Source organism: Mustela erminea, chromosome 3, assembly GCF_009829155.1.
Source record: "Mustela erminea isolate mMusErm1 chromosome 3, mMusErm1.Pri, whole genome shotgun sequence".
NCBI classification, from domain to species: domain Eukaryota; kingdom Metazoa; phylum Chordata; class Mammalia; order Carnivora; family Mustelidae; genus Mustela; species Mustela erminea.
In genome coordinates this window covers 47,775,515-47,799,161 of record NC_045616.1, presented here as the reverse complement: position 1 = coordinate 47,799,161, position 23,647 = coordinate 47,775,515, and the positions used below count along the sequence as shown (strand labels likewise).

The 23,647-nt window shown below is 37.7% G+C and overlaps 1 protein-coding gene across 5 annotated transcripts in view; it reads right to left on the bottom strand.

The window, feature by feature from the left end:
• Positions 1-3,207: 3,207 nt before the first annotated feature.
• FAM172A (family with sequence similarity 172 member A) overlaps positions 3,208-23,647 on the bottom strand; it is a 423,647-nt gene continuing 403,207 nt past the window's right edge. For all 5 annotated transcript variants that reach the window (XM_032335748.1, XM_032335746.1, XM_032335750.1 and 2 more), the window contains one exon: positions 3,208-7,435. In XM_032335748.1, coding sequence (XP_032191639.1) covers positions 7,293-7,435 — 143 coding nt within the window. In that variant the 3' untranslated portion in view covers positions 3,208-7,292. The remainder of the gene's footprint in view (positions 7,436-23,647) is intronic.

Below are 23,647 nucleotides of genomic sequence, written 5' to 3'. Positions count from 1 at the left end.
ATTCCAGGGGATGATATTAAGTAATTTACTGAGGCAAAGGAAAAGGGGGGGGACCTAAAAACCAAAAAAAAAAAACAAAACAAAACAACAACAACAAAAAAAACCAAAACCACCACAGCACACTATCAGTATTTCTTCAATTGATAAATCCTGATTATCTAAGTACCTAGAGAAAGTGTAAACATTTCTTGGAAAAAAACCATTTATTTAATTATGGTTAAAGAAACAAGAAAATAAGCCTTTGGAAAATTATTTGGAGGTACATGAAGATGAACTGGATCAGAAATTTTCACTCACAAGGGGATTAGGTGGTACTTGAGCAAAAATAAATGAAATGATAAAAAGAAAGAAATCCAGGCCTTTCAGCTACACAGTCAATCCCTGCATGTGTGGAATTCAGAGGGAAATAACAGATTTCTCTGTGTCCCAGGCAGAGCAGAAAACTGAGAGCCCTATCTGAAACTCATACACAGCAAGGTTCCTCAAAGGTCAAAAAGAAGGGAGAAAAAGTAATTAGGTACATGGTATTGTCTTTTATTTTCCTTTGGAGAGTTTATACCTTAAAAAATAAAATGCTAAGTAATCTAACTCAGAGGCATATAGATTCTCAATCTATAAATCTTTAAACAGTAATCTAGGAGGATTCTATGCTTTATTTTTTCAGTCTTTAGTGCTTAGACAGTAGCGTTAACCCATGTGCCCACCAACTCATTTTGTTTGATAAAAAATGCTAAACTTTATTTATTTGTTTTTACAGATTCAGTTACGAGGAATTTTCACCTCGAGGAATCCACGACCTTCACCAAACAGCAATCTCTGGGGAGGTAGATGATGGGGGTGGAGCAGAGGGAGTATAAGCAGGTGAACATTTCAGTAAGGCAGTAAGAAGGTGAGATGTGGTGATTGTGGACAGTGATCCTGATAAGCAGATGTTTAAGATTTCAGACTAAAAGAAAAAGAAAATGTTATTCATTTGTAATTCAACGTTGATTAAAAACTTGGGAAAAGTTAGTTGTTCACTTGAAATAATAGGAATATTTTAGGAAATTTCTAATGCCTGACCTAAAGATCTCTCATCTTTGTTCAAGATAAAGAAGAAAATACTTCTAAGCTATGTAATTCTTAAACTTTTTCCCTCAGTGTCTCTTTTTTTCCTAATGTTTTTCTTGATGGCAGTAAATTGCCTAATAATGAAACTGTTAATATATTATTACAAACAGATCACTTCAAATAAAAGGCAATGCATTATATGCTTTTAGTAGTGAAATTCATACCTAAGTCCTTTTGCAGTAGGATTAAATAATGCACCTGGTATATTCCTTAAGTGCCTAGGTAAAGACATATTCTTCCAGAATTTTAATAACTCCAGAACAAACAGTCACTCTCTGCATGTGTCTCTATGATCTATTGTATTTCAAGTCTGGCAGACTGCCTACAAACTAGACACCAACAGTTTAAATCAATTTTTCTTTAATGAAATAAAGCCAACCTTACACACAAATACACATTACATACAAACAGAATTTACAGACACCAATGAACTTGAGGCATTTAAAAATATTTATTACAATGCCTTCAAGAATTTGAACATAAATTTATTTAGAACAGGTTTACAAACAATCCTGGTAACCAACATACATTGAGTCCCTACTATGTAGCAGGCACTGCAAAGACTTACACATACTGTAAATAATGTTTATTTCTGGTAGGATGGGTATACGTACCCCTTGGATGGGTGTGTATATGCACATGTGTGATGTATACACGCACACATATATGCATATATACATTTTTTCCCTATTAGGTCTTATTTTAAAAAACCCTGAGTTATCTCAAAGAAGGAAATCAACTTTATGGTCAATTGTAGTTAATGCAGACTTCATTTTGACTCTTCATAATCTGACCAATAATTTTTTTCCTCATAGCATGGACAGTACTTAGAATTTAAAAGTTTAGTGTTCCAAAAATGCTGCTCTTCTTAAGCCACTTTGAAGTAATACTAGTGAGTCTAAGATCCAGATCTACATGTTAATCTCTAGTTTTGCCTTCAAACAGAATTCAGTTACAAAGAACTCGGAAAGATTTTGAATCTATTCAGAAGAGGAAAACTCTTTAATTTTCCGAGGAGTAAAAACTCCCCAAGAAACTTCATATAGCTTCTTAGATTTTGCTTAGCATACGTGATAAAACATTGATTGTTGCAGTTTGGTGACCCATGAAATTTGGGGGTTAGTTTTCTCTTCAGACCAGAGCATATAATTATGCAAATAAAGAGCTGTCACTGATCTAGTGAAATACTCACAAACACATGCACTCTGAAATTGGACAGAAAAGTGAAAATGGTTGGTGATGTGATGGTGCCATGGTTTGTTTTCCTGCCAAGTTTCTATCCAAGTTCATTATTCAAATTGTAAACTTTAAAAAGAGACATATCATTCTTGGGGTGTTGGTTGTCTTTTCATTTCAGATTCTTTGTATTGGTACTGCAGGCTGGTTACAAAGTACAGTTCAACATTATTTTACCTATGACAGTCTCCCATATTACCCTATGTAATGGCCAAGGAAGAAAAGCTGAATGATCTAGAAAGAAAGATGCAAGTCCTCCCTGGATTTCTTTCTAGAAACATGTTTCATCTCTGGTTCAAACAGAACTCAACCCAACAATACAAAGAATATAGTGAAATGCTGCTCATAAATCTCAAGGCAAAGGGCTGGGAAAAGTTGCCTGGAAGGCCTCATGGATTAAGTCAAATTTCCATTTTCAAGTTTTTACATTGAAGGGAAAAATACTGGTCTCTGCATGGTATCCACTTAATGGTCAAACTTTCAGGACGACTTTCTCCTATCTAGCAATTAAAGCCCAGTATATAATATTTGGTGACTTTAACCTTTATGGTTCATTTACAATTACTACTCTCTAAAACCTTTGTGCTAAGAATTAACAAGAGTTCTTCAATCTAACCATGCTCTTTGGCATCGAGGTCTCCCAATTCCAAAGTTACCACTGCATAGGCTGTTGCATAATTTTAGATGTCATGGAGAGCCCCACTGATGAAATCTGAGAAGGCTCATGTCAGACCACTGACTGCTAAAGACATCACTACATGAAAGATCAGTGGTGTGAAACTTTAAAAACATTGATCCAAATGAATCAATTAAATCAACATTCATCCCTCCTAAGTGTGAGGTTTAAAACTATCATTGTTGCTTTTTTTTTTTTTTTAACTCTACATAGATTTCGAGATAAACGTTGGAATGCTTTGATGGCTACTTCTATTCTCGAATCTCCGTTAATCGACTTTGTGCTATTTCCCTCTTTTCAACATCTTCCACTTGGTGTACATTCTTTACTTTTAGTACAGTGCATGACAGTTGCAATGCTTTAAATCTAAAACCGCCTAACAAAGCTGACGCTTTAGGTAGGGTAGCTTTAAGCTCTGTGAAGTGTTGATTAAAAACCCTTTCCCAGACTCAAACTGATCTTTTTGGAGATTAATAGAATATTAGATAAAAGGAAGACGAACAATTCAAGAGACTCCCACTCAGTCACTCTATACAAGGAAGGAAGGAAGGAAAGTATTCAATTTTTGAAAGGGAGTACCTCCTGGAGTCTTTTATTTTATATTATTACAGCCCCTAATAAGTAATCATAAAATAACCACCACTATTATCCCCCCTTTTTTTTTGCCACCCATATTTTCAAAGATGAGAATATCTCACATTTATTTAAAGACATTTTCCCCTATAGAAGCATGGGGAAAGTTTTTGAGTCATTTTTAGACTTTCTGCGATAGTAATCTTTCTTAAATGAATCACAGGAACCTGTCAGTTTACAGTTATAAACTATGATTTAACAGGAGACACACATGTGTTTGGATTGGGACTCCAGGTAATCCAGAGAAACATGTGAAAAAAATTTAACTTATTAGCCCTGATAATATAGTTAACATATTTTGTCATCCAAACTCTCTCAAAGGAGTTAAGAAGGAAAAGCTGTAAAAAAATGTAAACACGATATTTTCAGATTAGATGTAACACATCATGGACCTATATAGGGACTTGGGAGCAATGTAATGTCACCAGATTCCTTTGGAAAGCACATTTCTTTACAGTATATTAACAATGGGTTCAAATTTCTCTGTAGCTAAGGATATTTCAGATATTAAAAACAAACACCTTAAAAAAATGTTGGCTTATAAAAAAAAAAAATGTTGGCTTTGTGAAAGGTCCAAGCCAAACAGTTAAGTGTTCAAGTGAAGTTAGGATGTTACCTTACAGCAACAGTAATAGTAATAAAAGCAACTATACAGTTTAAAATACTGATGAATGCTGTTCCTTCATTCTTTTTAAGTTTCTGCTTTTATTAACCTCTGTACTGTACACAAATAAATGAACCTCTGAGCAAGAATAATACGCCGCTGCTTGTTGGGAAAATTGTTTTTATTTTAAAATGGTAAACAGAAATATATAATATATATGAAACTCCTGTGCTTTACTTTTTTTTTCTTTTTGTATAAACAATAATGCAATCTAGGTCGAAGCACAAGGCAGAAACTTGAGAAAACAACAATTATTACAAATAGATTTTCTCCCCCCTTCAAATATCCATGAAAACTTTTAACGGCTGCATGTTTAGATACCTTTTTAAAGTTCTAAAGCCAGTATTTTGAATCTCAGATTTATCAACAGCTCCTTGCTTCCCATTCCATTGCTCTAAGAACTGAGTATATAATTTTTTAAAAAGTCTACATCCTAACTTTAAGCCTCTACTCTCCTAAAAACCTGTCTAAAGAAACCAAAATGGTTAGAAGATCAGAGCAGAAATACTGTTAACACTTGTCACCTCCAAGCAGGCGGGCTCCTACCAACTGATTGTTGTTACTCCAAGAAAATTGAGGTGGAGGATATTACTACATTTATACCAACAGACACATAATCAACAGGTTAAAAAAAAAATCGTACATTACGAGGAATCTTATCACTTATCAGTTGGCGGTCTCGGATGGTTAGCCTAGCTCTCTCCCGGCTGCTGCAGCTCAGATCCACAAGTAGAAATTACATTTGCACAACTTAAGTTTGCAAATAGCCCTCTATAGATGGTTAAACAAGGCTAACAACCCAGTAGTTTTAAAGTATTAAAGGCAATTAAACAGTGATTCACTCTAGTTGCAAGTAAAGGTTTTCAAAAGGAGAAGTGAGAAAACCGAAGAGAAGGAATAAGAGTGATTTGGTGTCTAAGCTGAGCCCATTTACTTTGCTCTAATTCAGGTGCATAAGCATCATAAATTTAGCACTACACAAGTGCTGGGTAGAAAAAAGCAATAAAATTAGTTTTTCTGTGAATACTTTCATATAGTCAAAACACCACACAATTTATAACACTTTGAAAAATATATTCAATCCACATCAATTTTCAAATCCTCTCAAAGGAAGGTACCATTATTGTATACAGTTCACCTTTGCTTCTAAAACAGAAAAGATTGCAGACCAACATGCTTGACGTTGTTGGAGTTACACATATTAAATTATCCAGGTGTGGATAAAATGACGTTTTGATTTTTCCTGTGTTGTTTCTGCTAAAATAATATCAAAAGATATGTATATATGACCACTGAAAAAAGATCACTTTAATTTGCCATCATTAAAACTATAAGAACAAATTAATGTACTTATATACCAAACACAGATATTACCAGTTTTAAAACTTGCTGAAATCGGTTCATAATATAAAAACATTTTATCCATGAGGTGGTTATTTTAAGTTATTTTTTTCTGAGACGTCAGACAGTTCTAAGTCATTTTGGGTACATTTTATCATGTCCTCAAATAAGGCAGGCATATTGTTGCATATACTTTAAAAAAGGATGAAAAAATATTAAATTCAGACCCTCATCTGCTAGAAACAGAATCTTTACTAGGTAATTAAATTCAAGTAATTAAAAATTGATAATGTTAAGATTTAATATTTGAATTTAAAAGTCAGCAAAATCTTAACTTATTTTACCTCTTGTATTTCACAGTGTTGGCCAGATATTAGCAGGATTAAAGTAACTGTAGAAACTGTAGGGCAAAACCCTAGAGAGGAAATGGGACTACTAAAAATTATGCCACTGTATTGAGAGAAGAAAATCTTTCACACCAGGTCTTTCTTTCGCTTTCTGTGGGAGCAGAAACCTAAAAGAATCATTTGAGCCCCACTTGGCCTTTCACAAGGAAAAGGTGGAACAGCACACAGGTTCATCTTCCTGATGACAATAAATACCATCCCGAACAGGGTCTAACTCCATGAAAGCTCAGGACAGTCGTTCTGGTTAGGGTTATGAACAACAACAACAAACTTTCTCCACATTAGGATTTAAAAAGCAAAACAAGTGTGCGATCTGAATTACAATGCCACTCAACACACACTATACATTTAAAAAGTAAAGTCAGTTCTAATGATAAAGTTGGAAATTCTGTTGGAAATGGGACCTTTCACCCTTAAAAGATTTGCGCATCATTACGTTTTGGTTTAAACAATCTCGTCTGAAATTAGAGACTTGTGTAAAACCTCGTATTCAAATGGCAAGGGTTTTCAGCGGTAATGTGTAATGGGTACTTTATAGATTTTTTATGCAAAGTTTTTCTTTAGGTCTTGAAATGAAAATAGATTGTTAGAGAACAATTTGCACTCCCAAGGCGACATAGTACATCACGGCATTCACGTTCTGAATTTAAATTTGGCTTTTCTGAGGAGGTTTGTGGGGAACTTCCTTTTAATTAGGGGGGAAAAAAAAAAGAGGCGTAAGAAGCTCTTCGGCGAAAACCTAAAATGTAAGTTTGAAATCTAGAATAAAAGTTTGCTTCTGTTCGGAGGAAAAAGCGGACATGATCGAGGGGGGCCGGGGGCCGGTGCAAGCGGCGGCTGCGCTGCAGCGGGCGGTAGGACCGCGCAGACGCCGCTCGCCCCGCAGCGCCCGCGCGGGCTCCGTCAGGGCAATTAGAGGCGCGCCGGCCGCGCCGGGCAGGGCGCTGTCAGCCTTAATCTGCGCGCTGACGGGCAGCGCGAAGCCCGAGCTCAGCCCGCAGGAAGCACGACCAGTGAACCCATATTGCTTTGACAGTTGCACTCATCTAGAAATAATGCAAAACGCTATTTAGATGTATATATCACGACCCTGTGCTCTAGGAAGAAAACAATCTAATGAGGGGCTGGGAGTCTGCTCGCCGACAACAAGCAGTTAGGAGACGTGTGGATGCATGCTCGAGTGTGGTGCCTTGGCTTCCCCTCCCCCGTCTCGCTCGTTCTCCTCTTACAGCTCTTCGTGCTTTATTCTGTGGGAGCGCCGCGTCAGAGCCGGCTTGAGGGAACTGGTCTTTGCCTCAGAGGCTTCGGTAAAGAATTTGAAAATGGACGGGAAGCTCTTCCAGGAAGTTAGCTCGTGACGGTCGGTGCCTGCAAAACACACAGATTCGGTTACGAGGTGGCCTCGCTCGGTGCCAAGGCACAGGCCGCCCGCCTTCCGCCCCGGGAGCCCGAGCCCCGCCCTCGGAGCCCCCGTCCCCCGCGCTCCGGCGCCCGCTCCGCCACCGGCGCGCGTCTGCAGGCCCCTGGGCGCGGCCCCTCCAGGCCACACCTGCGCCCGAGGGTTCCCTCTGCCCCCGCGGCCGAGGGCTGTCTACGTCCGCTCGCTGCGCATCTCCGCCCGCGGTCCCCGGGCCCGCCGGAGACCTCCGCAGCCTCGCGCCCGAGGCCCCTTCCCGCCCCTGAGGGGGAGGACGCGGCTGGGACACCCCCCGCGGGGTGCCCGAGGCGCGGCCAGGCCGCCCCAGGGCCTCAGCCCCTCCGGGCCAATCGAGGCGCTCGGAGGGAAGGGCCACTCCCTCTCCCGCTTCGAAACCACCCACTTCCCCAGGCTTCGCGCGCGCGCGCGGGGATTGGTTTCCCCTGCGCGCGGAATCTGGCATCTTCACTCATCCCGGAGCACCCACGTTTCTCCGCTTCCCAAGAGAATAAAACAAATCGGATTTTTCTTGCCTCTCTCGGAAGCTGTGCCGTTAGACATAATTTGTCTCAGCGAGGTCACCGCGACCAAATTACATGGGATGCTTCAGGAAGGTTCAGATTTTTTTTAAAAGACTGTGCCTAGAACTGTCCTAGGAGGCTACATTTTAAAAGATTTTAGGGGCCAGTTTTAGAAAAGCTAAAAAAGTCTTTCCAAGCAGTGAGTACAAAAAGAGCATCTAGGCCTCCTATTTTGTCAGGAGGAATTCAACTTAGAAAATACAGGTTTAGTTTGTCACTTTACAGGGTTATTTTATTTTACCACAGCTTCTTTCTGTTGATGTACGGTGCTTTTCAAGTCAAACCTCCCTTCAGTTTAACATAGGCAAAAAACAAAACAAGCAGACAAACAAAAAATCCCCCCCCCCCGCAAAAAAACCAGTGATGTAGTCATAAGAACAGTTGAGGATATTAATCGCTTTCGACTCCTTGTGATAACATATCATTTTGCCAGTCTCTTCAAAACAATTTTTTAATTAAAAAATAAAAATAATAACGAAGACTCTACCATAGAAATAATGAGTGAATAGCTTTGAAACAGTTGAAATCACTTCCTAGATCACTCAATTATGCAGAGAGATACTGCCTGGAAGTCTTGGGATTCAGGGCCTCTGTCTGATACTTTAACATTGTTAATGATAATTCTTTAGTCTGTAATAGTAGGTCATTGCTATGGTTACTCTACAATGGTGCAACACTTTGCTTTCCCCTTCAGCTATTCGCTGAGACCTGGTAACCACATTTGTTGCCTAGCAACAGTTTTGTGACAGTATCACAATCTGGGAGTTACAACAATAAGGATGCTATGGCTGCAGTCGACCAGACAGCAGAAAGCTACAGTCTGTGCATGGGACTAAAATGTGGGAGCTGGCCCTACCAGAGAACCCCTCTCTTAATTGGTGCCCTCACAAGGATGCTTTCTATCCTCTTCTCCTCTGCAATTTGGCCTTATGAACCTGCCCTGGGAACTATGATCTAGTGTTGAAGTCATATCCTGAGAAATATCTTCCAACACTACTGTATTCAGATTAAAAAATGAGGTCATTTGCTTACCCATTTGGGGCAAATTTCAATGTTACTCATTGGGAGAGAGAGATTAGTATAGGTTTATCCTGGCAAATCCTAAAGTGCCTGACTTGATTTTGACAAGTCTTCATAGAATTTTTGGGGGAAAAATTATATATATATATGCCTGCCCTCATCAATAAGTGTGCAAACTTTTAAGTTCTTTAATATATATGTAACACCCAGGTATTTATTATTATATTTTTCACTGATTTATTCATTTGACAATCTTAAAGAATTCTTTTGAATTTGGAGGCATTCATATTCTCCAAGCCCAAGTAAGCAGTTCTAGATATGCTCAGACAAACCTACTTTGGGTATATTTGAAAGGGGCCTAGTTTCTAGATAGGTTTATGAAATTCCTGTTCCTATTTCTATGGTGCTTGCAAATCTAGTTTCATTTCAATAACTAACTGCACTTATAATAATAAGATACTTCAAAACCAATTGTATTTCTTCCTTTTGAAAGACTATTCTCAGATGCATACTACATGGCAGCACACATCCCCAAAAACAATAAGAAAAGAAAGAAAGAAAGAAAGAAAGAAAGAAAGAAAGAAAGAAAGAAAGAAAGGTGTTAATTGTCTTCTTTTCCTTTCTCATTTCCCATGCTTCCAGACTGATTTGGCATTTCCTCCATAGTGATCACACTTACACTAACTAGTGTTACCAAGGCTATGATCAATTTGTAAGCTTTCTCAGGGAATTCTTCTCATAATTCCTCCCACCCCTTGAAAACCAATTCAATCTAGGAATCTAGAGGGACCCAAGGAGTCAATGGTCTGAAGCAATTTTAACTCCTTTATTTTTTTCTTTCCTGGTGACAATCTTTCTGAAGGATGAACAAATTTCCCTGGTGATAAAATCACTACAAAAGCTTTTTAGATTTAGCTTATGATGACTCTCTGCTTGATTAGTCCTGGGTTGAAAAGACCAAAGTCCCTGAGATAACTGAGTACCTGCACTGGCTCTCAACATTTACCCCTGCAATTTAAGAGTATAAATAATGAGAATGTGTGCTCTGTCACAGGGAGGGAAATCGGTGGGAGTAAAGGTAATAAGCAAAGTGGGTTAGAAACTGAACTACAGAGAACCGAGTAGGGGTAGGAGAATTCTTCCTTAATTAAGGAGTAGTAAAGTGAATATTTTATATAAAAAATGGCTTTTTAGAATTTTTTTGAAATAAGTTTTTTTTTAAAGATTTTATTTATTTATTTAACAGCGATCACAAGTAGGCAGAGAGGCAGGCAGAGAGAGAGAGAGAGGGAAGCTGGCTCCCTGCTGAGCAGAGAGCCAGATGCGGGACTCTATCCCAGGACCCTGAGATCATGACCTGAGCCGAAGGCAGAGGCTTAACCCACTGAGCCACCCAGGCGCCCTTGAAATAGGTTTTTAATAATTTTATTAAAATAGCAGTTGGAAATTAGGTAATTGCATATCCACCTGGGGCTACACATATACATTTCAAGAACATGTCTGGAGATCCTTTTCAAAAAGTCAGAGCCAAAGTTCAATGAAAATATTTACAAATTAATATGAATATCTACCCATAGCAATGCTTAGATTATGGAAACTTTTGAGAGCAGCTTTCTAGTAGTTAAAAAATACACCATTTAAGGAGAAATGATTCAATCAGGACAGAAGCACTAACCCATAAAAGTGGAAAATTCAGGCTAGTCAAAAAAGCATCCATTTATTGATAAACTGCAATGATGTGTAGGTAATATGGAAAATCATTCAAAATAACAAAACTAACCATGTTACTTGAAGGATATAAACATGATTTTTAGTTTTTCCTTTAGGACAACTTTATCCTAATCAAAAGCTCCTCTTTTTAGGGACAATGAACTTGTTTTCACTTTCAGACCCCCACTTTCTTAATCTAGAGAGGTTCCCATATAGGAGTAAAGGGTTTCCCATATTAAACACCCACCATGTTCATAGGGGAAGCTTTTTGTATCTTTCTGAGATTGGCAGTCTTGCTCTTTCTGGATAATTCACTTTGGGGGCAAATTCAGTTTCCTAATCCACGGAATCAATTCAGTATCAAAATAAAAAGTACACGGTCTCAGTGTTTCATTACAAAAAAGTGCCTTTGTTCAGTCTCAATAAGTGATTCTTAATGGGCATGGTAGTGGCTTCTGGGGCATTTAGGAAATTTATAGTGATATTTTTGGTGGTCAGGATGGTTGGTAAGAACTATTGGCATTTAGAAGAAGACCAGGGAAGCTGGAAATCCTGCAGTTTGCAAGGCAGTAGAGCACAATGAAGAATTGTCTTGCACCCCACACATCTTCCTTCCTCCCTCCTCCCCTCCCTCCTTCCTTCCCTTCTTCCCTCCCTTTCTTTGTTTTAAAGATTTTATTTATTTATTTGAGAGAGCGAGCTGGGGTGGGGAGGGAGAGGGAGAGGGAGAGGGAGAAGCAAGCAGACTCACCCCACTGAACAGAGAACCCCACATGGGGCTCAATGCCAGGACACTGGGATCATGACCTAAGCCAAAGGCAGATGCTTAACCAACTGAGACACCCAGGTGCACCCCACATCGTTTGCAAACGTTCCACCAGCTATTCATGTAGTTGAAAACTCTGTTTATAATTATATGGGATTAGAATTTAGATGTGTTTAACAAATACTCTCAAAGTACTTTTGGCATCATTTGAACATACACAGAATTTTCTAGGAATCCGACTACCATGTAAATGGAAGGGATTTTGTACTTTATGTTGTTCAAAATATTAATAAGCAAGAGTGGTTTATATAATTACCAAGAATGGTTTACCCTATGAAAAAAATCTCATCACTGATGGTATCACTGCCCATGAAAGTTGAGTCACCAATAAGCACACCCGCATCAGCCCGCATTTGTAGCTGTTGAATCCGTGGTGATTTTATGTACAGGACTAAGTAACTGACTACTGTTATTATGCCTTCTTATGTAGAGTTTCTAGAGCACTTAAAATGTTGATATGCATATTATTTTTGTTATGAGTTACTTTTCTTTTATTCCTTCTATGTGTTAACTAGAGCATTATAATAATTTAGCTATCTTCTAAGTAGGTGGATCATGTTATCTTTAGAATTAATTTCAAGATAATAAAAGTACTGTGTAACATTTGTTTTAATGGGAGGTATTTAGATGATCAGTGTCATCTTAAATCAAAATGAATAGTTAATTCTTTTAAAAATTATATTATAGATTAATTTTCCCTATAATCTGAACTCCACTCTATCTCTTTTAGCCTATACAGCACAGAGAATGCCTTTTATTTCTCTTAATGTTTCTTCCATACATATTGTTTGTCAATGATGTTATTCACTGCGAAATAACCAAAAGGTAGGGACAGGAGATCCTCCATAAAATACTACATTGAGGGCGCCTGGGTGGCTCAGTGGGTTAAGCCGCTGCCTTTGGCTCAGGTCATGATCTCAGGGTCCTGTGATCGAGTCCTGCATCGGGCTCTCTGTTCAGCAGGGAGCCTGCTTCCCTCTCTCTTTCTCTGCCTGCCTCTCCGACTACTTGTGATTTCTATCTGTCAAATAAATAAATAAATAAATAAAATATTTAAAAAAAATACTATATTGAATATTTATTCTTTACCTATACCTGTTTAAAAAAAAATGAACTGTAGCGAATTTCAAAGTCATAAAGATAGCATAAATGGTCAAAGGGATCAGAAACTTAAAGTATGAAGTATGAGACTGTATATCATATGAGAAAGATCAAATTGCTAAAATGTGTCATTTGTTTTCCCCAAAGACTATATATTTTGAAAAAAGTGTCTTGTAATGGAACTGAGAAAGAGGGAGGCTACATTTATATACTAGCATTTAGAAATTAAAGAAAAAATGGTTGGAAATAGCACTGAGAGTGGAATGCTCAAAGAATAGGATAAGAGAGAAGAAAACATTGCTGTATCTTCTGTCCTGTCTATTCCCTGTGATGACTTCAATCCAAGTGTTTCTTACAAGTCTGCCTTGTCCACACTCCTCTTCACTTGATCTTAGTGCTTACATTTTTTTTGGGCAAAAACTATGCCAAAATATGCTAGTAAGTTAGCAGCCAAAATCCTGATGTTTACTTTGGCAGATGTAGACTAGTCTGAAGCTGTACCTCATTTTACGCTGTAGATGTCTTAAAAACTTATATGTAAATAGAATTTCTGTAAATAGAATTTCTTTAAAGGAAGAAGTGGGTTATTTACCTCTTCAACGAATCTTTTAATAAAGTGAAGAAATGTCTGGGAAAGCAAATAATCATCCTTCAAGTGATATTACACACACACACACACACACACACACACTGCAGACACAGACACTACACACACACATACAATTTGCCAGAGATGAGGTTTACTAATATAATAATGGACAGTCTAAGTTCTCACCAAAGAGATAATTTAGAAGAATTTCTTGGTCAACTATTTGCTATTCTAATTATTGCTTGTCGCCTTATTTTACATGGTCCTAGACCAAAAGGTCATGGAATAATTTCAACAATCTATGCATAATTTACATTTTACGGTCTGGTTTGGAATAGGGAATGTAACTGTTGACAGAGTCACTATTGAATACAAAACATAATTTTTATGTCTTTGTTTTGGGGCATGGGAAACTAGCATGTGATCCCCATTCTCTCACTGACAATCTCCAATTCCCTCCCTCACACACAAAAAGTTTTCCTTTTTAAAGCAATGGGTAATGAAACAATTTTGTTTCCTAAGATAAAGGGGAAGAGGAAAAAAACCTAGAAAGATATGAAACATTAATATTAACAAGATAACATGTCTATGATACCTTCAAAATGACAAGGTTTGATTTTAAAAATTGATCTTTAACAAGAAAAAGGAATATGGGCAATTAGGAAGTAATGAAGACCCTGTCAATATAGCTATGTTGATAATAACAGGTAAGGGAATTCTTGAGAAAATCTAATTTATAAAAATCAAGAGGTCTGTAATATGCATTATTGAGTCCCACTGGGATTAACTAATGAACTTATGAGCTCACCAGCAGTTATTTTTAGAGAGTTATAAAGAATTAGAGAAATATCAGAGCACTGAAAAATAATGTGCCTTCTAAAAAGAAATAAAACGTAACTACTAAAATTCATTTTAAAATGAATTCTAGAGCTTCTAAGGAGAACATCATTAACCACCCCTCCCCCCCACAACTTACCAATATTTGGACAGAGAAGGGCTCCTAATGGAGACTCTCCCAAGTTAGAAACCGGAAGTGTGAGACTCAGCCACTGCTGGGGGATGGTAAATGGAGTGGGGTGGACTGTTCACTGTGACTGTGTGATGGAAAGACAGAGTAGCTTACTAAACATGTTGCATTGTCTTGTTAAATTGTGTAAGAAAGAGGCAATCTCTTTCCATTGTATTGAAAATGCAATACTGGTTAAAGCTGAAATAGTTGAGGCCTGAAGGCAAGTTGTCAAGCTTAACCAGAAATAAGAGACAGGCTGAAACAAAGACAGAAACTCAGTGGTAGAAACTTTTGAGTCACTTGCAGCTTCTGGGCATCCTGTTCTTTCCTTCAGCTTCTTTTCTAGATCTCTCATCTTTGGAAGAGGAGCTGGAGGTGGGGTGGAGGGTGAAGTGGGGGGTGGGTATGGCACAGGACATCTTAAGACCCAGGAAACAACTCTGGGCAGCCGACTTACTCTTAGGCAGAGCAGACAGCCTGCAGTAGCTGTGGTTCTCTGGCATTACACCTAGAAGACCTCTATTTCCAATCAACTGCCTAACCAATAAAAAATGAATAAATATATTTTTATTGCTTCAATTGCCTATCAAACCCAGATAGCTGGTGTAGAAGTGCTTTCTTTGGTTTTAATTCTTGTCCCATGTACTACTCCTACTATTGCCATAAGGCCTGACCTCCAGGGATACTGTTTCCTTTTAAAATTTGAATGTAGGTGTGGCAAATGCTCCCTTTTACCAGTTTACCTTTGTCATTTTCCAAAGTAACTTTCCTAAGGGATTGTAAGAGAATAGAGCCCTGAACAAAGGAATGCACAGAACCAAAAATATAGTTATTTCTGTTAAGTACAGGTTCCTAATTCTATTCCTAACACAATCATCAGCGAAGAGCTTTACTGGAGTCCTTCTTTCCTTCCTTTTATTTTCTTTCTTTCTTTATTTCTCTCTTTCTCTATCTATTTTCTGGACTCCATTTTATTTTATTTTATTTTATTTTATTTTTTAAAAGGTTTTATTTATATATTTGGCAGACAGAGATCACAAGCAGGCAAAGAGGCAGGCAGAGAGCGAGGAAGGGAAGCAGGCTCCCCGCAGAGCAGAGAGCCTGATGCAGGGCTTGGGGCTCGATCCCAGGACCCTGAGATTATGACCTCAGTGGAAGGCAGAGGCTTTAACCCACTGAGCCACCCCTGGACTCCATTTTAAAACAACACTCTGCCAAACAGGGCTGGTACCACCTGACAGGTATCTTGTCAGGCTTCCCTTTCTCCTGGCTTTTCTGTCTGTTACTAGAAGATACCTATGACTTACAGCTGCTAGTTTCACTCTGCAGGTATGGGGGGGGGGGAAGGGGAGGAGCTAGGGAGAGTGGAGGAAGTGAGGGAGAACGGGAATGAACTGCAAAATACTTCCCTTATTTCAAAGTCAAACCAAACCAAACCAAACCAAACCATTTACTAGTTGAAATATTCTTTTGTGGTCCTCCTCTCTCAATCATGGAGTCTACTCTAAATAATATACATTTTTAAAGATTTTATTTATTTATTTGGCAGACAGAGATCACAAGTAGGCAGGGGGGGGGGGAAGCAGAGCCCGATGCGGGGCTCGATCCCAGGACCCTGGGATCATGACCTGAGCTGAAGGCAGAGGCTTTAACCCGCTGAGCCCACCCAGGAGTCCCTAAATAATAATATATTTTGTGGACAGACAGTTTTTCCAGAGATTCTGTGACTGATTAATTTATACATTCGTACATGTATTTATTGTTTGTCAGGGACTATTTCTTGGGGCTGAGGACGCAGTGGTGGACATGATGTCAAAATGCCCCACTCTTACAGAATTCATGCTAGTGCAGACGGTAGATAATAAACAAGTAAACCAGCGAACATGACCATTTCTGAGAGTCAGAACACTGTGCAGAAAACACCACAAGGGGATGTGAAGAGAAGAGGAAGGCATATGAGGTGGGATGAAGGGAGACAGTCATCAATTTAGAAGGGGTGAAGACTTCTGACTTGAGACCTGAATGGCAAGGCAGACAAAGGTCTGGGGGCAGAGTGCAGCGGCCGAGAGAGTTCTGGAGGAGCGGGAGCAGGAGCAGGGGTTCTGAGGAGGAAAGGGCTTCTCACAGTTGAGGAACTGAAACACTAGAGTGCTGGAGCACTGTGGGTCAGGGGGAAGTGGTAGAAGACCACTTGGGCAGCTCCCAACCCATAGGAGGTATCGAAGGCCATAGTGAAAGGTTTGGATTTTATTCCAAGTGCAGTGAAGGGGCTGTTTGCAGAGTTTTGAGCAGAGGAGAATGAAATCTGACTTGTGTTATAAAAAAAAAATACAGGGTGATAAGTGAATGGTGAATGGATTATGGGGAGTTCGAATGAAGGACTACATTCATCCTGATTGCATTTATCGACTCCACCCACCTCTAGAGTATTCTCCGGGGCACACTCTTCTACACACTTCGGAGTATAAAATCCCCTTACTGCTAGTTCACATAAATAAATTAATGATATAGTAATAGTAATATGCAGTAAGAGTTGAAAGAGACTAATAAAATAATATTTCCAAGAACTGAATACAAAACGGAGTTGAACTACAAAAAGCATTTCCCTAACAATTTTGCCCTTGTGATTTATGCTGATACCTCTGCTTTCTCAGCCCTTAGAAGTACTGTTGTGTGTGGTGGGAAGGTACTGGGAGGGAGAATATGCTGTCACAGCATTGCATTTCTGCAAGCAGTCCAGAGGAAAATGCTGGGCTTACTCTCCATGCAGGCATTTCCACTGAGTTCTTCATTTCTATGAATGGACACAACATTCTCTTAACTACTCCAGCTCAAAGCCTCTCGGCCATCTTTCATTTTTCCTCCTCCCTTGTTGGTGATCTTCTGATCCAGTTACCAAATCTTGACAGCAAAGTTTTTCCAATCTCCTCTCCCTTTCCAGTCCCTCTGTTATCACTCTAGATTTAATGATCCATCATTTAGGTTTTTGAAACTTTCTCCTAACTCATTTCATTGCCTTCAACCTCTCCTTTATTTTGTACCTGACTTGCTACCAGATGAAAAACTCTAAAGTATCATTTGTGTCATATGCCTCTTTCTCTGTTCAAAAATATCCAACAGTCTCCATAACCTATTAAATCAAGTAGAAACTCCTTGAAGTTTTCTATTATCTGGCTCCAGGCTTCTTTTCTCAGTTTATTTCCCAATTCTTCTGTAAGTATCCCCTGCTCAACTGACATTTTTAAAAACTTTTCAGAATCTCACAGACTGGACATCTGTGATTCTGAAGTTCAGCCAGAGAAGAAATTATCATTGTAAAGTTCTGAAGAGGCTGCGGTCAAACTTCACTCATTTTTAATGCAGATTGATAAATATACCTTATGTTGAAGTATATGTTAGCTTTTGGAGTTAAGAAAGAAATTCCTTTAAAATTGGAATATAATGACAGTTGGACACTCTATAACTAAAAGCTGAAGGAAGTTACAATGTTTTTCTTGCTCTCTTCAAAAAACTGATGAGGTGATGATCCACAGTCCATTAGCGACTAGTTGATAAGCACTGACAAATACTCAAGTATCTTCCAGATCTCTTTAGCTAAAATGTTGTGCTTATCTAGTAAATACAATTTGCCAGCATCAAAAAGGGGTTTAGATAAGTGTCAGAACTGAGAACTCTTAGAAAATTTTAACTGTAATTATTCGAGAGCTTGTATTCCCAAGATGTAGTTGGCTTGATCTAAATTTAGATGCAGATAGAAACATACCAAATATAAAAGTAAAGACGTGGAAAGGACTCTGGATAAAATTTTATCCAACAGTTTTATTTCATAGGTAAGAAATCTAAAGTTAAGAGAGGTTGTAACAGGCCAAAGGCACACAGACATTTTGCACATATATAGTCAGTATTTACAAATTAATAGGACACTGAAATAGTAAAATATTTCAGAAGATGTATGTCTGATTGCTTTAAGATCCAGTTCAATATTTATTCCTCTAATAAGCTGTCTTTGGTTAGCTTTGCCCCATAGCAGCTACTCCCTTTATGTTTTGGTATTTTTATATAGTGTATACTGTACTGTCATCTATTTGTTCTGTTTAGTTATTTCATGTATGAAAAATATCTTGCTTTATCTCCATATTCTTTGGTGGTGGGGGGTAATGCTTCAGAAATTAGAGAAAAGGAGTCATACAGAAGATCATGGCAGTAAAAACTTGTGAATTTGGGAAAGCAAAGTGCTACTGGTATTCAGAATACATAGATAAACTACTATATGAACTTTGTAACCATGCCATCCTTTGTATTGTTTTGTCAGTCTTTGAAAAGCAGATACGTTTGTTTTGCAGCCAACAGAAGGAGGAAGAAAGCAGAGAGGAAAGAGGACACAGTAAAGTAATCATTATAGATTGTCCAAGTCACTTAAAATATTTGGAATTATGATAAAGCGTATAGTCCAATTTGGGGAGAACTGATATATTTACAATACTGAGTCTTCCAATCAATGACCATTATATATTTTGCCACTTATTTAGATCATTTTTTATGCTTCTTAATGAGGCTTTATCATTTTCTCCATAGAGAATCTGAACTTCATTTTTAGATTAATTAAACTATTAAGTATGCTTTTTATTTTGAGATAATTTTGAGATAATCAGATTCATAAACACTTGTAAGAAATAACAGATTCATTCAGTGCCCCTTTTATACTTTTCGTCAATAGTAGTATTGACGAAACACCATAATATAATATGAGAGTGGTCTAGTTTTTTTCTAGTCTTTTACAGCCCTGGTCACTTCTCTGCCGGCCCCTCCCTCACTAATCTGTTCTGCATTTCTATAATTTTGTCACTTCAAGGAAGTTATATGCATGGAATTATACAGTATATAATATTTTGGGATTGGCTTTTTCACTCATCTTGGTTCTTTGGAGATTTAGCCAGATTGTTTTGTATCAAGAAATTGTTCCTTTATATTGCTGAGTAGTATTCCATGGTATGGATATAATACAGTTTGTTTAACTGTTCTGGGTTGTTTCCAGTTTTGGGGTTATTATGAATAAAGCTGCTATAAACATTCATGGACAAATTTTTATGTGCAATAATATTCATTTTTCTGGGATAAATGCTCAAGAGTGCACATGCTATATATTAGTTACAAGTTCAGTTTTTAAAGAAACTGCCCACTATTTTCCAGAGTCATTGTACCACCAGATGGTCAACCATGTCAATATAACCAAGTTCCAGGAAAAACTTGGACACCAAGGCTTAGGTGAGCTTCCCTGATTTGCAATACTCTGTGTGTCTTCTCACACACTGTTGCTAAAAGAAGACAGCACTGTTTGTGACTTGACTTGAAGAGGCCCACTGGGAACTCATCCTTGGAACTTTCCCACACTGTGCCTTACATGTCTCTTCCTCGTCTGATTTTAATACGTACCCTCCTTCTGCTATACTAGACTCACTGTGAGTAGAACAGCTTTCAGTGAGTTCTGTATTTCTGGCAAATGATCAAACCTGAAGGTAGTCTTAGGGACACCAAGTTGCAACTGGTACCAGAAGTGACAGTGGTTTTGGGGATTCTAGAAGTTTATATCTACAAAAAAATCTTGCTGGGATTTTGACAGGAATTATGTTAAGCCTGTACATCAATCTGAAGAGAAATAACATCTTTACTATGCTGAGTGACTGAATCTTCAAACATGATATATGTCTTAGTTTTACTTTTTAGTACTGCATATTTGGTGATACTACTATAAATAGACCTTTAAATACTTGTTGTTGGCATATAGAAATACAATTGACTTTTGTATAATGATTTTGTATCCAGCAACCTTGCTAAGTTATACATTTAATCCAAAAGATTTATCTATAGATTTTGAATATTCTATATAAATGATCATAACATATGTGAAAAACTTCATTCTTTTCTTATTCTTATAGCTTTTATTTCCTCCAGTTATAAATTAAGGAAAACTTTTAAAATAGCCTCAAATATATTTATACCACTAACTACTGAGATGAGTAAAATATCACATAAGGCAAATTATTATTAATAATATAAAGCTGGCATGAAATGACAACATTTTCTATTTTCATTGATTTCTTGATGTTAGACTTAAAAAAGACCTAGCTCTGTCAGGTCATGTCATCTAGTTACTGACTGTTGGTCATGAAAGCTTTCTCTTACCTTAAAACAGACACTGACAGCTTCTAGAGTGTCATTTATGTTCCTAACAATGTGATTTCTTTTCATCCTAGTTAGTAATGTAGAAATAGACTATTTTTGTTACCTTCAACAACCTCCAAGTCTAGAGTTGCCCTCACGCTGTCTGGTAATACCTTAATTTCCTTACTAGTTCTCTTCCCCAAAGATTTCCTCTCTGAGTATCTAAGGAAAAAAAATCCCAGGATGCCACTGCCTTGCACATGGGAGGAATCTTTAGAGGATCCTGAACTTCTTGGCACAACAGGATTAATACATAAAGAATGACATCTTCTATTAAGATAAAGATGCACTGATTTTAGTTAAATATATATATTCACAAATAAATAAACATAGTAAATTCCTACTATGGACTAGTTTAGAAAATGACATGGAAACATATTAGACAGGACTGATTACTAAATACCACATTATATTTCAGATAATCAGGATAGGGAAAATTCATGAGCACTTAAAATAAGTTCCACTAGGGACTGATTTACAATAAAGATTGAATAGAACAAGATATGGCTTAATGATTACTAGAAAGAGTTATGAAGATTATTTATAATTATAATCCGTACTGTACTTATACTGAACTTTATCCTAAAAATATTTAAAACTCTAACTGGGCTTTCCATATAGATTTTTGTGCAACTGTCCAGAAGACTTTGAGGCTGAAATCTTTCATTATTGCTCATGGAGCTTCTGAGGAATTAAATTTACTTCTGGGTTTGTAAAAACTTTCTCTTTTGTTTTCTTTTCTTTTCTCTCCCCTCTTTCTTTTCTTTTCTTTCTTTCTTTCTTTCTTTCTTTCTTTCTTTCTTTCTTTCTTTCTTTCAGAGAGAGAAAGAGAGAGAGAGAGAGGAGGGGGAAAGGGACAGAGAGAATCTTAGCAGGCTCCATGCCCAGTGAAGCAGGACCCTGAGATCATGATCTGAGCCAAAATCAAGAGTTGGATACTTGGCTGAATGAGGCACCCAGGAGCCCCTGGGTTTGTAGATACTTTTAATTGAGGTGTGAGATGCTGTAATGGATGGAGAATATATTTTACATGTGTTACAGAATTTGACAAGTACATATTATTCCCACTTCTTTGTTTTGTATATTGGCTCTAAGTAACATTATAAATTTAATTATAAATATAATTGAAAGTCCTTTCCCCCAGTATTTACTTTTTTTTTTTTAAGATTTTATTTATTTATTTGACAGAGCAAGACACAGCAAGAGAGCGAACACAAGGAGGGTGAGTGGGAGAGGGAGAAGCAGGCTTCCCACTGAGCTGGGAACCTGATGTGGGGCTCGATCTCAGGATCTGGGATCATGACCTGAGCTGAAGGCAGATGCTTAACTGTTTGAGCCACCCAGGCTCCGCCCCTCCCAATATTTACTTATTTAAATATTTTATTTATTTATTTTATATATAGAGTCTGAGCTGGGGGAGGGGCAGAGAGAGCAGAAGAGAGAATCCTAAGCAGACTCCACAGTGAATGGGCTCAAGACTAGGATCCTGAGATCATGTCCTGAGCCAAAATCAAGAGTTGGGTGCTTAACTGACTGAGTCGCCCAGGCTCCTCCTCCCCCAAGTATTTTAAAATCAGGGTGAGAATTATTACTTGGATCTTGTTAAAGTAGCAATGGCTAGGCATTATTTCCCAAAGAATATCAAATCTATCCTTTGGGTATCATTGATACATGGAGAGAATCTATTATTTTACTTCTATTCCACAGACAAAATTTAAAAAGTCATACTGATGAAAAAGCCCGTGGATCCACTTGCAAGGTTAACAAAGGTGGAGGATTAATCCACACAGTAAAAAAGAAAGATGCTGATTATTGAAAATAAGATGTCTTTAGTTAGTCAGATTTCAAAGCTTCTGGGTCAATAATTTATATCCATTAGTAGAAAAATGAAGACAGGAAAACTTCCCTTTTTAAAAGAAGTTGCAAATGAAGGAAAACCTACATTATCAAGACAAAAGTGTGTTAGGAGTCCCATTAATAAAGAATGCTATAACCCATATACTAGAAAAATACATTTACAAATTGTGAAAAGAGAGGTTAAAAGTTATATGCCTTTATAGTGATTTAATAGTGAAAAATTTTAATAGTGTCATTATGTAAGAAAATAGTAGCAGAGTTACTTTTGCTTGTTTAATAGTTACTTATCCACATCTGTTATTGAAAAAAGCGTCTGAGATGACTTGTATATATAGGTTATAGCAGAAGAGAAGAAAAAGGAATGAAGAGTAAAAGGAGTTAGAAAAACAGGATAAAGGCAGGGAGAAGGCGAGATGAATACATGAGGCCAACTAGCATAAAGACATGTACAACTGATGGACGACGACCAAAATTTGACTGAACTTCCTATTAACCAATACAAAGAAGGTTATACAGCAGATGACGATGCACTGTACCTAGGTGGTAAAAGCAAACCAGGTATGAAGAATAGCTGTTTTTACACTTATGTCCTTAGTGCAAGACTTATGCTACAACACTACAGAGCAACTTGGGAGAAATCACCCAGAGGACATGGAAATAATGTGTTTCAGGTGACCTGATAGTCTGTAATAGTCTGGCTTGTTCAAGAGAAAAATTAATCCCATCTAAAGGAATGGATGGACTGTATCTCCTTTATACAACTCCATTATTTTTTTGATAATTGTATTATCTATATTTTTGCCCAGTAAGATTTGAACAACAGAAAGTCTGAGGTTGTTACCTTCAACCTCCAAGTCTTGAAGTGCCCTCATGCTGTCTGGTAATACTTTAATTTCCTTACTAGAACTTGGACGACATTATGTTTGCTATTTTGGGGTCATCAATATGCTTTTATAGCTATCCCAGAGGTTATGAAGTCCAACTAGGTTAGGTGCCCGAACAGATATTTCCTCTACAAGAAATAGGGGCTAAGGGAGTGCCTGTGGGGAAGAAAAGGCCAAGATTTGCTCAAACAAACAAACAAACAAACAAAAAACAAAAAACCAACAAAAAAACACTCATTTCATTTTAACGGATGAATAAGTAAATATAAAGGTCCTATGTGGGAGAGCACATCTGTAAAACTTTCAGCTTAGGTATTACTGTAGCTACATATCATTACTAATAAATAACCCATAGAGGGGTGCC